We start from the raw sequence: 14,652 nt of genomic DNA, 5'->3' as shown, positions 1-14,652 counted from the left end.
TTTATTTGAATGATCCGGCAAAGGATTGTTCTCGACATTCGGCTGTTTGCTGCCCTGGAACGAGAATGCCTTGGAATCGAGTAGATCTTGAATCCGATGCTTCAATAAAAAACAGCCGTCGGTATCATGTCCAAGCTCCCCACAATGGTAATCACATTTCTTTGATGGATCGTATCTCGGCGAGCTCGTGTTACTGGGTCGCAGAGGCTCGGAAGTCGCTAAGCCTCTCTTACGTAGAACCGCGAGTACCTGCGACGGGGTTCCCGGTAGAGGGGTAAACCGCCGAGGGGACCTTAGATTCCCTCTTTGTCGTTGCGCGCCGAAATTAGCTTGCTGCTGATTAGGAATCAGTACGACCGGCGTCCGGGTCATGGGCTTTTGGCCGTAGGTCATGTTGACCTGTGGGGCCGGTTCCTTGTCCTTCCTTACTGCAAACCTTTTGGTTGTCGTGGCGGCATCACCGTACCAACCTTTCTTCATGCCACTCTCGACTTCTTCAGCCATTGCAATGAGATGGCTGAATGACGTGGCAGCGGATCCCAAAACTCGAGTTCTCATAACCTGTGGCAGGGTGGAAACAAATAATTTCATGAGCTCCCTCTCGGGAGGAACCGGTTTCAGTTGAGATGCCACGTTCCTCCACCTGGTGGCATACTGCTTGATCGTTTCTCCTTTCTTCATCTCGAGCTGCTCAAGATCCTCTCCGGTGGTGAGTACGTCCAAATTAAAGCTAAAATGCTTGACGAAAGCATTAGCTGCCTTCTCCCAATCATCCATCCGATAGATCTCGTAGTCCGTATACCATCTCATGGCAGCTTCCTTTAGACTAGCCTGGAAAGTCCGAACCATTAGGGGGCCGTTGGTCGCATGCTTGTTCATTCTTGCCTGATACATCCGGACGTGCTGGACCGGGTTAGAAGTCCCATCATACTTCTCGAAATCGGGCATCTTAAACTTCTCTGGCACCGTGACCTTTGAAAAGACCGATAGGTCAATCCGGGGTATGCTGTGCGTTCCTTCCATCTCACGGATTCGCTGCTCCATTTGGGCCAATAACTTGGCCATTTCAACGGACGGTCCCATAGTCACGGGGCTGGCTTGGGAGATGGGAGCTGGTGATGGGGCGCTCGAGCTAGCGCCAGCAATGACAACATCCTCTAGCGGCATGGTGTAATCAAGGACATGCTCGGAAGCCTTCTCGGGATTGCTTGCGGGAAGGGTTGGAGAGACGACGTTCTGAGGTGTCGGACCGGTCGGGTGCTTAGCAGAAGCAACAGTAGCAGCCATCATACGTTCCATCATCCGGCTCATCATACCCTCAAACCTCTGGTTCATAACCTCGAATTGCTCTCGCAGAGCTTCCTGGACCGCGTTGTTGATTTCAGCCTTGTCTGCCATTTTCTTAGCCACCGATCGGGTAATGTGTGGAGGATCCGTGATAAATTACCTACAAAAGAGAGTATATGATGAGTATAATGCATGAGAGACGTCGAGTCGATCCATGGCTATACTAGACTCATGAGCACTTGACTCGTGACCTTGACCTGCAGGTTCCATCCTCGTCGGATTTCTGGAATTTATTCATGAAAAATCATTAGATTGTGAAAATGGTGTGAACATTTACCAGCTTAGAGCCAAGAGGCTGATTAACAACTTTTGTGTTGGACGATCAAGCTAGATCTGAGTGGATCAAACCAGTTTAATGCATCTTTGCCAAAAATTATGTTCAGAAAACTGTTTCGTCCACCTGTTGTTAAAAGAACGAAGGACCCCTTTAAATGATGAATTTAATTCCGAAATTTTTCAGACTGTTAATTGAAACATAGATCAACAACTTTCATGTTTGGAAATTTAACAATGCGGCACGTTTACTAGTAGTAAATTGCAAAATGAATCTGTAGTCTGAGAACGTGTCAAATTCCAGCCTGCCTGACTCCGGCCATTAATTCCATAAAAAATAGAAAACACGATGGATCATTACGAAATTTTTTGAATAGATGGTTCAAGATCTTATGAACATTTTTCATTTGAAGTGAGGAAACTGAATCCAACAGGAAAAGGGTGTAAAAATTCTTACAGCACAGCAAGGTCAGAATGAGAACAGAACTGTTTTATTTATCTGAAACTGCAATTAAAGGATAACAAGGCTAACACTTGACGAAAGTTTCCCTAACAAGAGGCCTAGGAAAATAAAGAATGTGTCCAGACATCGGAAAGAAAATTAATTAAATGTAAGACCAATAACCAAACGACTTCGATGACGATACGATCTCGATTTACTACTTCAAGAGAGCATTCTTGTTTTTCAACCGTTTCAATGCCCGTGTCGCCTCTGCCGCTTTCCTCTTTGCCCGCTCCAATTGCTGCGTGAGATCTTCCACTTGAGCATGAAGAGTAGCCGTAGGTCGCACCTCTGGGATTACCGGTTGTAAGGCTTTAGGAATTGAATGCTTCTTGATGTATTGAGGGGTGGCATGATATATCTTTTCATTGCCCAGCAACTCCTTCCTCGGTAGCTTGAGCTTGGATGGCCGACAAAAATTCCACAATGAGCGAATGGTAATCACTGATTGTTCACGCTCTGGGACCTTGACGGTGAAGTCGAGCCGAACACCTTCGGCCTCTAGGGGTGGTGGTAAGGTCTGGACAACTCCGTATTGACGTGCCACCCGTAGTGGATAATACTCAGTAGCTCCAGTGAATCCGAGCAAAGGGATTGGTCTTGCACCAGCGCTTGCCAAACGAGCCATACCTATCTTGAACCAACTAGCTTGCCATAGGAAACCCCTAGGTTCCGGATCCTCTAACAATCCTATCCACTCACAAAAATGGTAATCTGGAATTTTATCCTGTTTTTCTTTGAAAACAATGATTGGGGGAGAAAAATTTCTGAGCTTTTCGACTGTTACAAGATTTTGACATCCTTTAATATGAGAAAGGAACCATATTTGCAAAAGCTCAGCCGAACCTTTAAAAGTACCACATTTATCTCGCTTATACTTGTTCAAAGACATAAAAGTTTCCGCCAATATTGCGTTGACGAAATTTTTCTCTTCACAAACTTGTTGAACGAAGTAAGCTATCTTTGGGTTAATCGAATTTTTACAATGTGGAAAGATTACTAATCCAAAGAAAGCCAGCAAGAAAATTTTCCCTTTTTGCAATGAAATAGCTTGATTAAAACATTCGGTCAAGAACGAGAATGAGCAATTCCCGTAATTAGCTTTTAAATTTCTTTGAACTTCAGCTATTCCAATATTCAAAAATTCAGCAAGCAAGAGTGGAGGATCGCACCGATATATGGACTAATAGGTTCCGGATCTAGGGACTTTCCAATGAGCATGCTATATTCCTCCAAAGTAGGGGTAAGCTCATGCTTACCGAATATAAATGTCGAGGTCTCGGGGCACCAAAAATGAGCAATCGCCTGAATAAGCCCGGTACGGACCCGTATCTCACAAAAATGCACCAAACGCCCCAATCTGTGCTCCACATAATCTCGAGCTATGCTGTCCAACTGAGTAAACCAACTGCCTAATCCCTTCTTGGGCATTGGAACGGTTCGGATGTTCTTACATTCCATGCGCTCCATGAAGTAGTAAATCGAGACACGACCAACCTAATTGCCATGGACCGACCGAAATAGTACACGAGGATAAGTAATTTGCACGAAAAGGATCAGAAAGCTTACCCACCAACATTATGACATTACACAGACATGCGCGTGATGGGTGTCAGGTGTGTGCCCTTTTTATGATTTTTTTTAAAAAAAGTTCGAAATCTTATAGACAAACCGTACCAAATTAGATTGGTCAATGCTCAGCCTTTAAGAATTTCATTTAGGTCGAGGGTCCATTCCATGCTATGAGATTATAGCCAGGTTGGGTGATCCTCCGTACCAAAGCTCGGGATCAAAGATGGGGTCACCCATTCCCCGTGATCGAGGCTAAGGAGATTCCCAATCTTGATACCGTCCTAAATTTTACTAAGGTTTTGAAAATGGTGTAGTGCAAACAAATGAAAATTCATGCACAAGAGTTTATGATTCCCAAGATATTAAATTACAATATGACACAACTATCAATTATCCAAAACAAAGGTCAGATAATCAGAAAATCAATATAACAATTAACACCCAAAGAAAAAAAAATGAACAAATTACAAATCCAAATCATCAATCAAGGAGAATCAACATGAAAATCACTTAGGCTTAAGTCCACCAGAATTTTTTTGAAAAAATTAGTCCCCAGTGGAGTCGCCAAGCTGTCGCGACCTAAAAATTGAATTTTTCAAGGTTAACGGATTATTAGGTTAATTAGATTAATTAACCTAATTCGGACTCTCCCAAATCCTACCGAATCGCAACTTAGGTTCAATTACATGCCAAGATTTAAATTGGAGCCGCCACTAATCTTTTATGGTAGGTAGATTAGAAACCTAAATAAAGTATTAGGGAGAAAATACTTTATTTCATACGAACCAGAGATTAAATGGATTCGGGGACTTGGTTACATTAACTTTTCAATTAATGCCCTTTCGGTACCCGATTTTCATGAAAAATCCTTAGTTTGATTATTTGAATTAAAATTTTTTTGGGGTTTTCTTTTATTAAATGCAATGCTAATGCAATCTACCTATATGACAAATGAGATGTAATGACATGGCAAAACTACGTGACATGGCATAATGACGTGGCAAATATGCATGACAAAGGAAATATAATAATGCAAACTAAACTATAATGCTATGCAACGTGGATGGTATTTTTTTTGGTATATTTTTGTGTATTTTCGGATTCATGAAAAAAATAAAGGTAAAAACTACTCTAATGTGAAGTAATATCTAATTTAACTTAAGAAATTGATTTCTCAAAGTCCTAATTTTATTAGACATTATTTTCATGCAAAAAGTGAAGAGAAATGTGATTTAGCTTAAGAAAACGTGACATCTTTTTTTGAGATTTTTTAGGAATTTATTTAAACCATGAAAACAATGAAATTTGAACAAAAATAAACAATATTGCCCATAAAACACCTTTAAATCCGAAATTCCGATTTTTATTCACAACATCCCCCGAGATTAGGGTTAGCAAGTGAATATATTATAGAATTACCGTCGTCCCTATATACATAGGGCAAACCTTGAAATTCTATTTAGGAATTAGCGATCCGCTCCTCGAAATCGAGGATTTGATATCTAATTCACACGTACGGGCACGATCGTACTTCGAGATCGAAGTCATATGTTGCCTTTAATGTACGTTTTCCGAGGGACAAGGCACAATTGGGGAGCATGTGTTATGGGCAGTTTTGTTTAAAGATGTGCAAATATTTATTGAATTTTTTAAAATCCTTAAGGGATTCTGAAATTTTCAAGGAGATAAGCTCCTATCCAAAAAGGATTTCAAATCTTTTAAAATATGGAAAGATTATCTTCTGAAATTTTTCAAAGTGTATTAGATAGCTTTCCAAATTTTAAAAAATATGTTCCAATATTCGAATAGATATACCTGGTACTTTCAAAAATTCGATTTGGCTATGAGATATGCTCAAACATTTCAAAAATCTATCGCAATCTTGCAAGATATGATCCAAATCACTTCACAATCAAATTACCAGATAATATGCTAAGTATCCAGGAAGATAAGGATGATATCCCATATTTACTCAGAAATTTTCGAACATACAAGATTTAAGCAACAAACTTCCTCATAGATACGCTCAAAAGTGATCCGAAAGTATATATGCACAATATCCCGAGATGCTCCCAAATTCGAAATTTTAAATTGAGCAACTATAATTTATCTGGAAATCATGCAATATTCATGAAATATTCATGTCGAGCAAATATTCTCATAATATCAACATATTAGAAAATTACCTAATTTGAAGAACCACTTGCCAAGTTGTCCGCGGATGGAACTTACGGCTCCCGTTGACGTTCGGCTCGGAGGATTTGCAAACTGAACCGTCTTGTGGATGGGACCTCTTGGACTCAAAGTTTCGGACCTTCGGTAGTAACGACTGTGGCAATCAAAGGGATCACAAGGTCAGCAGATGGAGCCAACACTGGAGTATGCAGGAAGCGGTCGCCAATCGGAGGAATAAAACAAAACGCCCCCACGAGATGATTCCCAGCCACAACTTTTAGCTTTTGGCCTCTCAATTCTCCCGTGCGTCTCTCGAACTTTCGGAATTTTTCTGAGTGAGGGTCTGTGTGAAATCTCCTTTCCCAACGTGAACGCAGCCTTGTATTTATAGAACTTGTCTCGACAATCCTAGTAGGAATAGGAGTCAATTTGGATCGTTGGATAGAGAGTTCTAGTTAGAACGGGATCGAATGTAAGCCTTAGATTTTAAGAGTCCGTATCCACCAAAACTTTCTGTTATTTGCAGCCAATTAGTGATAAAATCTTAGTTAAGATAAGACTCTTTAAATAAATTTTGAATTTTGACCTTAAAAGAGTCCTAATCTAACTAAACACCTATCAATTTCGGCCAAAGTGAAGTCATCATGTGTGGGCAAAATTTCTTCTCACTTTATGGGCTACCACACGTAATCTTCAAGGTCTTTGGGCCTTAATTAGTTCAACAAGTAATAAACTAAAGGCTTCAATGACCAAAAATGGGCTAGATTAAATTTGAGATAAAATTCAAGCCACGAGTAAGAGTTATATGACCAAATCAAAACAACTCATGGGCCTGCTTTATTTATGATTTGTCAAAAGCATCCCCTTACTTCCACAAAGAAAAACCACCTGCGGCTCCCACTTGTTATTCCTCCTATGCCCGTACCTCCTTTTCTTTCCATGGTAATCCCTCTTGGACACGTAGCAATATAGAGATCATTCCTTGTGACCCTAAATAAATATGCAATGACAGAGAGTAAATATGCAATGCATGAAAAATTTATTTTTGGTGAGAACTATGACTAGTTCTCATTTTATGGTCGAAATGGATGATTTTAGAAAAATCAAAATTTAGGTGTCAACACCGAGCCAATTAGATTGTTGTTTGAAAGATCGAGCTCAAGTAGTTGAGTGCAATTGCTGAGACTCTGCGGTATATAGCCTTGGAAGTTGCTGGATTGAAGGTAGAGTTCATTTAACAACGTCATGTTACCAATTGCAAATGGTATCTCTCCGGCAAACTTGTTTCCAGCCAAAGCCAGTGGGTGCAAGTTATAAAGCGCTCCAATGGAATCAGGAATAGGACCTGTTAGAGAATTATGTGCTAAGTTCAAGGCAGACAAATTGAAGAGATTCCCGAGGGCTGAAGGAATAGTTCCTTGGATCGAATTAGCTTCCATCGAAATTTTCTTAATGCTGGTGAGATTGAAGATGGATGTCGGCAACGATCCATGAATCAAATTTGAATCCACATTGAGAATCTCTAAGTTGGAACAATTAGCTAATGAAGAAATAAAACTCAAGTCATCTTGCAACTGGTTATGACCCAACGCTAATACCCGAAGGCCTTTTAGCCTTCCCCAATTTTTCGGTATTGGCCCATGGAAACTGTTGCTCTCAAGGACAAGTTCCCAGAGATCGGTGGCATTTGCTAATGATGACGGAATTGTCCCGGTGAAAGAGTTATGGTTGGCGACAATGGAATACAGAGAAGGAAGAGTGGTGCCGATATTAGGGGGAAAGCTTCCTTGCAACTGGTTCCAGCCAACCTGGAAGAAAATAATGCTAGAGATGTTGAAAATCCCTACTGGAATCTCACCTGTTAGGTTGTTGAAAGATAGTTGTAAAAGTAGCAACCTATTGAGTCTGGACAATTCCTTAGGTATTTCTCCGTGTAATCCATTTTGTGAGAGAGAGAGCTGTTCTAGCAGCGATAGGTTTCCAATCGAAGGAGGAATAGAACCTAGAAGATTATTCTCAGTCAAGCCCAAGGCTTTAAGCCTTGGTAAAGAACCAAGATCGGAGTGAATTCCCTCCACAAGTTGGTTGTCTATGAGATTCAAGGTCTCGAGGTTCGAGCAGCGGGAAAGGTTGGAGGGTATCGGTCCACCAAATGAGTTGTTACTAAGAATTAGATGACGTAGCCGAAACAAGTTGCCAATCTGTTGTGGGATTTCGCCATAGAAGCTGTTGTTCTGCAAAACCATGACCCTCAGGAAAGAGAGGTTACCTATGTGAGGAGATAGGAAGCCTCCCAAGCCTTGTGATCTCAAGAACAAGGACGTGACCCTCCCAGGATGTCTTTTGCTGCACAAAACACCTTGCCACTCACAATGATGGGTAGAATCATTCCAAGAGCTCAAGACTCCAAACGGGTCTTTGTTTATCTCGTTTTTGAAGGACGCTAACGCGAGCCGATCCGTTTGGTTTTGTGAGCAAGCGCCGGGAATTGGGATGGAGACCCACCACCACAAGAGGGCAGAGTTGAGCACAAGAAATAGATGTTTCCTCATTTCCTCCCGTGATCCACTTTTCAGTCTTGCTGCATTAAACACCTTCATTTGAGAACAATTCAATTATTAAATGACTACACTATGGGAAGTACCATAAAATTACATGTATGTACTCTGAAGATATATATGTACGGACTCCGAGGTTGCAATGAACATACGCCCTAAGCTTTGAAATCCAAGAAACAATAGAAATTACAGTGAGTTTTCTTTGCCGCCGAGGTTTTTTTTTTTTTTTTTTGGCCTCTAAAGTATGCAGGACTATCCTTGAAGCTCTTCCCATCATCAGAATGCAAGTACAACCAACTTTCACGTATGTTATCCTCATGCACGTACCCCTCCTCTCTTTTGGCTGTCCAATGGTATTGTCTGTTTGTCACCAAATATCATTAGCCTTCAACCTATGATCTACTTGCTGAACCCACTCATCGTATTTGGTCTTATCTTTCCAGTGACATGACGCCCAGAGGAGAAAGATTGATAAGAAGACTGGGGAGAACGTGGTCGAAGTTTGCAAAATTTTGTCTTCTCGGGACTCTGCCTATTACCCAAACTCCACGTCACCTAGCGTTATATAGCTGATGTTAAGGGTAATATGGACATTTCCATGACCAGAATCACCTCTTTTAATGATATTATACTCGGTCAATATGAACACAAAGATCGAGTCATCATCACAAAACAACTTACTTTTTGTATGATAATATTCTTTTTCCGCTTTCCCAAGAGGCCAAGGTTTTCCGCAAAATCTCTTTTTTAATGGAAGACTCATCCAACAATCGCTTTTCTTGCTCAAGTCATCAGAAAAGCTCTTGGAAATTTCCTTTGGTCCTCGAAGGAAATGTACGTGAATCACCGGGCAAGTTTTGTGCTTCCATAATGAAGAGTGATTATGTTCCGGGCCGTGCCCTTGGATTCCGGAAAACTAAAAGTGATTTTCACATTAGAATAGTCTAATTGATTTGCTAATGCTCTGGATAACTATTCTGACCCCTTGGCATTGTTTAATACGTCAAAGTATCCATGGCACCGAAGAGGACCCATTTTTTTTTTTTTTTGGAAAACTAGAAAGAGAGTCTAGTTTAATATTTTTACCTAAATTTGTTACTGGAGTTTTCTTTTTCATTTTTATGAATCAGAATAGATTATTTACTATATTTTGGGCCTAAAAAATTATCGCATATGTTTATATTTAATTTACTTATGACTTTATTAAAGTGTTTGGAGTATAAATAGAGCCTTCATTGTTATTAATTATTAACCTTTACATTATAGTTTTAGTTTTAATATATAGTTTCACCAATCCGAGCCATTTCAACCAAAGATCCCAAAGATGCTCAGGCTGAAGGTGCGGACCAGCCCCAAAAAGAATGACGGGGGAGCACTAAATCTCAGTTCGGGACTCTTCAAGCCCGAAAATGTAAGGCGTTTGATTTGGGCTGACCCGTTCTTTAGGTCTTTTATTCCTTTATCCCTAGGACTAAGTGTCACGTTGGACAAAGTTGTACACCTTGGAAGCTATTTCTTGAACCCTGTAAAGACATAAAGATGGAGGGTGGATTTGGTTCAGTATTTAAAATGAACTTTGGAGAAATGCAAATGCCTTCAACCTAAAGACGTTTAGAAAAATGTTAATTGCGTTTGGTAAAATCACATTTGAAAATGGACTTTGGGTTGAATAGTGTTTGATAAAAACAACATTTCAAAGGGGTTTTGAATGTAATTTTTTAAATTTTAAATTAAAAAATAGCCCATTGTCGGACCGCCGAAGAATATAAATAGTAAAAAAGGGGGTAAAAATCGAAAATATAAGGAATTGGTGAGGTTAGTTTTAGAAGGAAAAAAATCTCTTAGCATTAGACCAAATGCTAAAAGCTCAATGATGTTCATTACCAACATTGAGCTTTCAGCATTCCCAAGGTCAGTATTTGGTTAAATGCTGACTTAAAGCTGAATCAAATATTTCATCATTCTTCCAATGGGCTTTGGGGCGGAAAGCTCCTTGGAAATGCTGGACCAAATTCACCCAAAGTGCTTTATAGTGAGAACCACCACGTGAATTGATGGACCTACCACTCGATCAGTCGGATTGTCTATACGGTATGCATCATCGAATTGCTTCAATGATTGTCAGACAAACTTGAATGGCAGCTCCTAACAATGCTTGAGAGCAGTTTGTGTAATTTTGAGAAGAAATAATGGTCGAAAAGAAAAATTAACTTCCTTTAATTGATCTTACTCAATTTATTGCTTTCCCCTTTTTGACAAAAGTCATTCTAATGCTAATTCCAGGATTATTTGATGACATGGACACATACCACACTGCACACCGTTTTTTTAGTAAATTTGAGCAAAGTCTTAGTACATGTAGGTAGTGTCATCCATATATCAACATCTCGCTAGTTTTCACTTTTATAACAAAAACAAGAAAGAGAAAAGTGAAAAATACAAATAACGTGTCATAAATATGTTATAACAAGTGGCGTGGTGTGGCATATTGATAATAATCATTGAATATGGGAAAAATTCCAAATAAGGGTCTAAAATACCTTCATTTTCTCAAATAATGACCCAAAATGGAGTTTGTTTCAAATAAGGGTCTGAAGTGCCATAATTATTTCAAAGAAGGACTTGATCGAAAAGTATTTTAGTCCTTTACTTTTTTACAATATTTTCCTTTTTCCTATTGTCACAACCCGAATCCTGCGAGCTCGTCGACATCCCACCTGGCCACGCTTATGTACGGTTCTCCAGGATCCAAAGGCCAACAAATTCATGCGGAAGCAAAAAAACAAATCCCCGTACAGAAACAATTAACATCACGATGACTTGGGACGGTAAAAACAAACTTATATACATATCCACACGTTCTGTACAATTTTCCAAACCTATGGCTTCGGAGGCCACTGTACAATCCTATGATCACTAGAACAAAAAAGATTACGTGATCGAAGCCTACTATATATCCAAAATAAAACAGCCAGCAAAAGTCAAGAGGCCAACTACCCTAGGCCTCGTCCTCGCTATCCGGTACTATATCATCTCTCGGTTCCAACTCATCCTCGTCAAGTTCAGGTGGCTGTTCCGCATCCGATGGCTCTACAACCTCCCCATCTTCTTCCGGTACCATGACCTCGGGGAATACCGAACCTTTGAGGCGGGTCATTCATACTTGAGGCAAAATGTCTGAAAAACAACGAACCCACGACGGGGTGAAATAAAATCTCAGTAGGAAAATCTCTAACCCTAGATCAGGTCGCTAGTGCCTCCAGACACAAACTAGGCGAGCAACAATTTCCAACGACTCTTTCTTGCGCTACCCAAAAATTCCCCAATTAAATTCCAGAAAATTCCACTCTTTCTCCAAAAATTCTCACACCTTCTCAAATATTCTACGTTACTCCCCTCTCGGTGTTTCACGCCTTAGTCTGACAATAAAATATTCTACGTGCTCCAAGACCCATTTTTAACACATCAGGCCATAATATAAATATCCACATTACTTCAAAAATTTCTGCGTTACTCCAAAAATATTCCACGTCACTCCAGAATATTCCACGTTACTCCAGAAATATTCCACGTCACTCCAGAATATTCCACGTTACTCCAGAAATATTCCACGTCACTCCAGAATATTCCACGGTACTCCAAAAATATTCCACAAATATTCCACATTCCTCCAGAATATTCCACGTTCCTCCAGAATATTCCACGTTACTCCAAAAATATTCCACATTCCTCCAGAATATTCCACGTTCCTCAAGAATATTCCACGTTACTCCAAAAATATTCCACGTTCCTCCAGAATATTCCACGTTACTCCACCGCCATCAAATAAGTTCATAACATTGAGCCTCGGACCTTTATGGAACACGGCTCTATACATATACCCGGGTCTCGGACACATAGGAATACGACCCACGGATCTCGGTCTCGGACACATAGGAACACGACCGGATCAAGTCTCGGACAATTAGTCGAACACGACTCACTTTGGTCTCGGATGACTTAATTGAACACGACTTTCTTACTTTCTCGGTCTCGCACAATCGGACGAATACGGCTCACTTTGGCCTCAGATGACTTGATTGAATACGACCATCATACTTTCTCGATCTCGGACAATCAGACGAATACGGCTCACTTTGGCCTCAGACGACTTGATTGAATACGACCGTCTCATTTCCTCGGTCTCGGACAATCAGACGAATACGGCTCACTTTGGCCGAAGACGACTTGATTGAATACGACCTTCTCATTTTCTTAGAATAGTTCGGGACCACGTGATTCACTCACGTTACAGAATTAATAGTTCGGGATCACCCGATTAATTCACACTAATTCAAATATTAATTCAGACTACCCGATCAATTAATACTACCATAGTATCCAATCCACGTCATGCGACCATATTACGCTAATGTAGCAATAAATAAATCACGCGCCACTAAAATTATACTAACGTGGAAATTTATCACGGCCGAACAATAATAATTTTCTAACATAAAATTAATTCATGACCATAGTACTATACTATAATAATGTCACATTTAATTAGCACCGTGGCATAACGACTTTATGTCACATAAAAGTAACTCTAGTTAATATATTAACTAACCATGGTTCAAAATTAACTAGAGTCAAATACTAACCTAACCATGATTAATAAATAGCATAAAGCAACCATAGTTGAACAAAAAGTAACTAGGGTTGGTAGAGTAACCATGGTCAAACTTTGACCAAACAAATATCCCCTTGCATTTACTATTCATTGCAAGAACAAGCCTTCTTTCTCCTCAAATCTGCAATTTTCGTCCAGCCCCTCCACAAGCTCAAATCCAACACTTTTCTTCATCAAAAATTCACAATTTCATGGTCTTTTAGCAACCTAACCACCTAATTTAGGTTTAGAAACAATCCTACCTCAAAAACTAGCAAAAACGTCCGTTGAACGGTTGAGGAAAAGCCCGAACCAATCGGCGATTCCGGCGATCCTTGCACGGCCAGCGACTTGGCGACGATCTAGCGACTCCAAGCGCTCCAAAGCAACACCAAAGAATGCTTGAAGAATTTTCGGCAATGGAGGGTGAGAGAGAGGGTGTTCGGCCAAGTGAGGGAGAGGGAGAGGGAGAGTGAGGTAGAGAGAAAGTGAGCTAGAGAGAGAGAGAGAGTTCTTGGATAATAAAGAAGAAGAGGCCAATATAATAATTAATATAGGTTAATAATAATTAATTATGCCCACAAAATCAAGAGAAAAAATAAAATAATTATCTCCCCTCATTGACTAGTCAATTTCGGCCAAAAGGGGAAATGGCCAAAATACCCTTCGTTCCAAGTGAAAAATAGGGTATTTTTCGAGGGCAAATGGGTCCTTTCCCATACCCAGTCCAAATCTACTTTTCCCGAACCTCTTTGGGGCGAACCGCGAAGGAATTTCACATAGGATGAGGAAACGTCCAAAATTTTTATTTATTGAAACTCCCGAAGGTTCGACGTCAAATTCTGAAGCTCGGTTCGTGACCAATCTCGATCAATAGAATTTTCAGCGTATCTCAAACTAACGGGCGGCTTTTAGGAGTTACGCGTATCGACCCGTGATTAAAATCACGTTTAAGAATTACTCGAGCCATGGCGACCTTGGTTGTCATTCAATTGCGAGGGTCAATCACTAGTCCCGATGGACACGATCGTTAGAAAATAATTTAGGGACGTTCGGAACCCATACGAGGTCAAACGGAATCACCCGTGATCCAAGCGTAGGGTATTATCCAAATCATTCCTTAATCATTCTAGGATCGGCCTATATTGGTCAAGAATATTCCCTCGACAATTTTCATGGCCAAAGAGTCAATCCAGGATCAAGTTCTTAGGTCCACGTACTTGATTTTCCTAGCTAGCCATTCCCATTTGGTTAGTCTCTTCGAGAGGGATCAACTCCGAGTGAGATTAGACTGAAATACATCAATGAGACCTTTCATTTATTCAAAGCTTCGAAAGTGGGTCGGAATTCAGGATGTCACACCTATTTTCTTTTTCATTTCTTTTTTTGTCTCTTCTTTTTTCTTTTTATTTTTCCCCTCCCCTCCTCTCCCTTGGACATCGGATGCCTCAAGCGATCGTCGCCCTTGCTGGCGTCGGGCAAGGGTCACCGTTGCCTGTGCCGGCATCCCTTACTCGAGCTTGCGTCAGTTGAGTGCGACCCCCGCCCGATTTCTTCTTTTTCCACGATTTCTC

The 14,652-nt window shown here is 40.5% G+C and overlaps 1 protein-coding gene across 1 annotated transcript; it reads right to left on the bottom strand.

Annotated features, from left to right (window-relative positions):
• Window positions 1-6,972: 6,972 nt before the first annotated feature.
• LOC115746588 (putative receptor-like protein kinase At3g47110) lies at window positions 6,973-8,469 on the bottom strand. Its single transcript, XM_030682415.1, has one exon. The coding sequence runs from the start codon at window positions 8,467-8,469 to the stop codon at window positions 6,973-6,975; it is 1,497 nt and encodes a 498-aa protein (XP_030538275.1).
• Between the last annotated feature and the right edge of the window lie 6,183 nt (window positions 8,470-14,652).

The sequence above is a fragment of the Rhodamnia argentea genome, chromosome 5, assembly GCF_020921035.1.
Source record: "Rhodamnia argentea isolate NSW1041297 chromosome 5, ASM2092103v1, whole genome shotgun sequence".
Classification (NCBI taxonomy): Eukaryota; Viridiplantae; Streptophyta; class Magnoliopsida; order Myrtales; family Myrtaceae; genus Rhodamnia; species Rhodamnia argentea.
This window is presented reverse-complemented; position numbering and strand designations above follow the sequence as displayed.

Bases quoted from the DNA above. Each gene is read 5' to 3' on its own strand.
- LOC115746588 (XM_030682415.1), bottom strand. From the start codon at position 8,469: ATGAAGGTGTTTAATGCAGCAAGACTGAAAAGTGGATCACGGGAGGAA.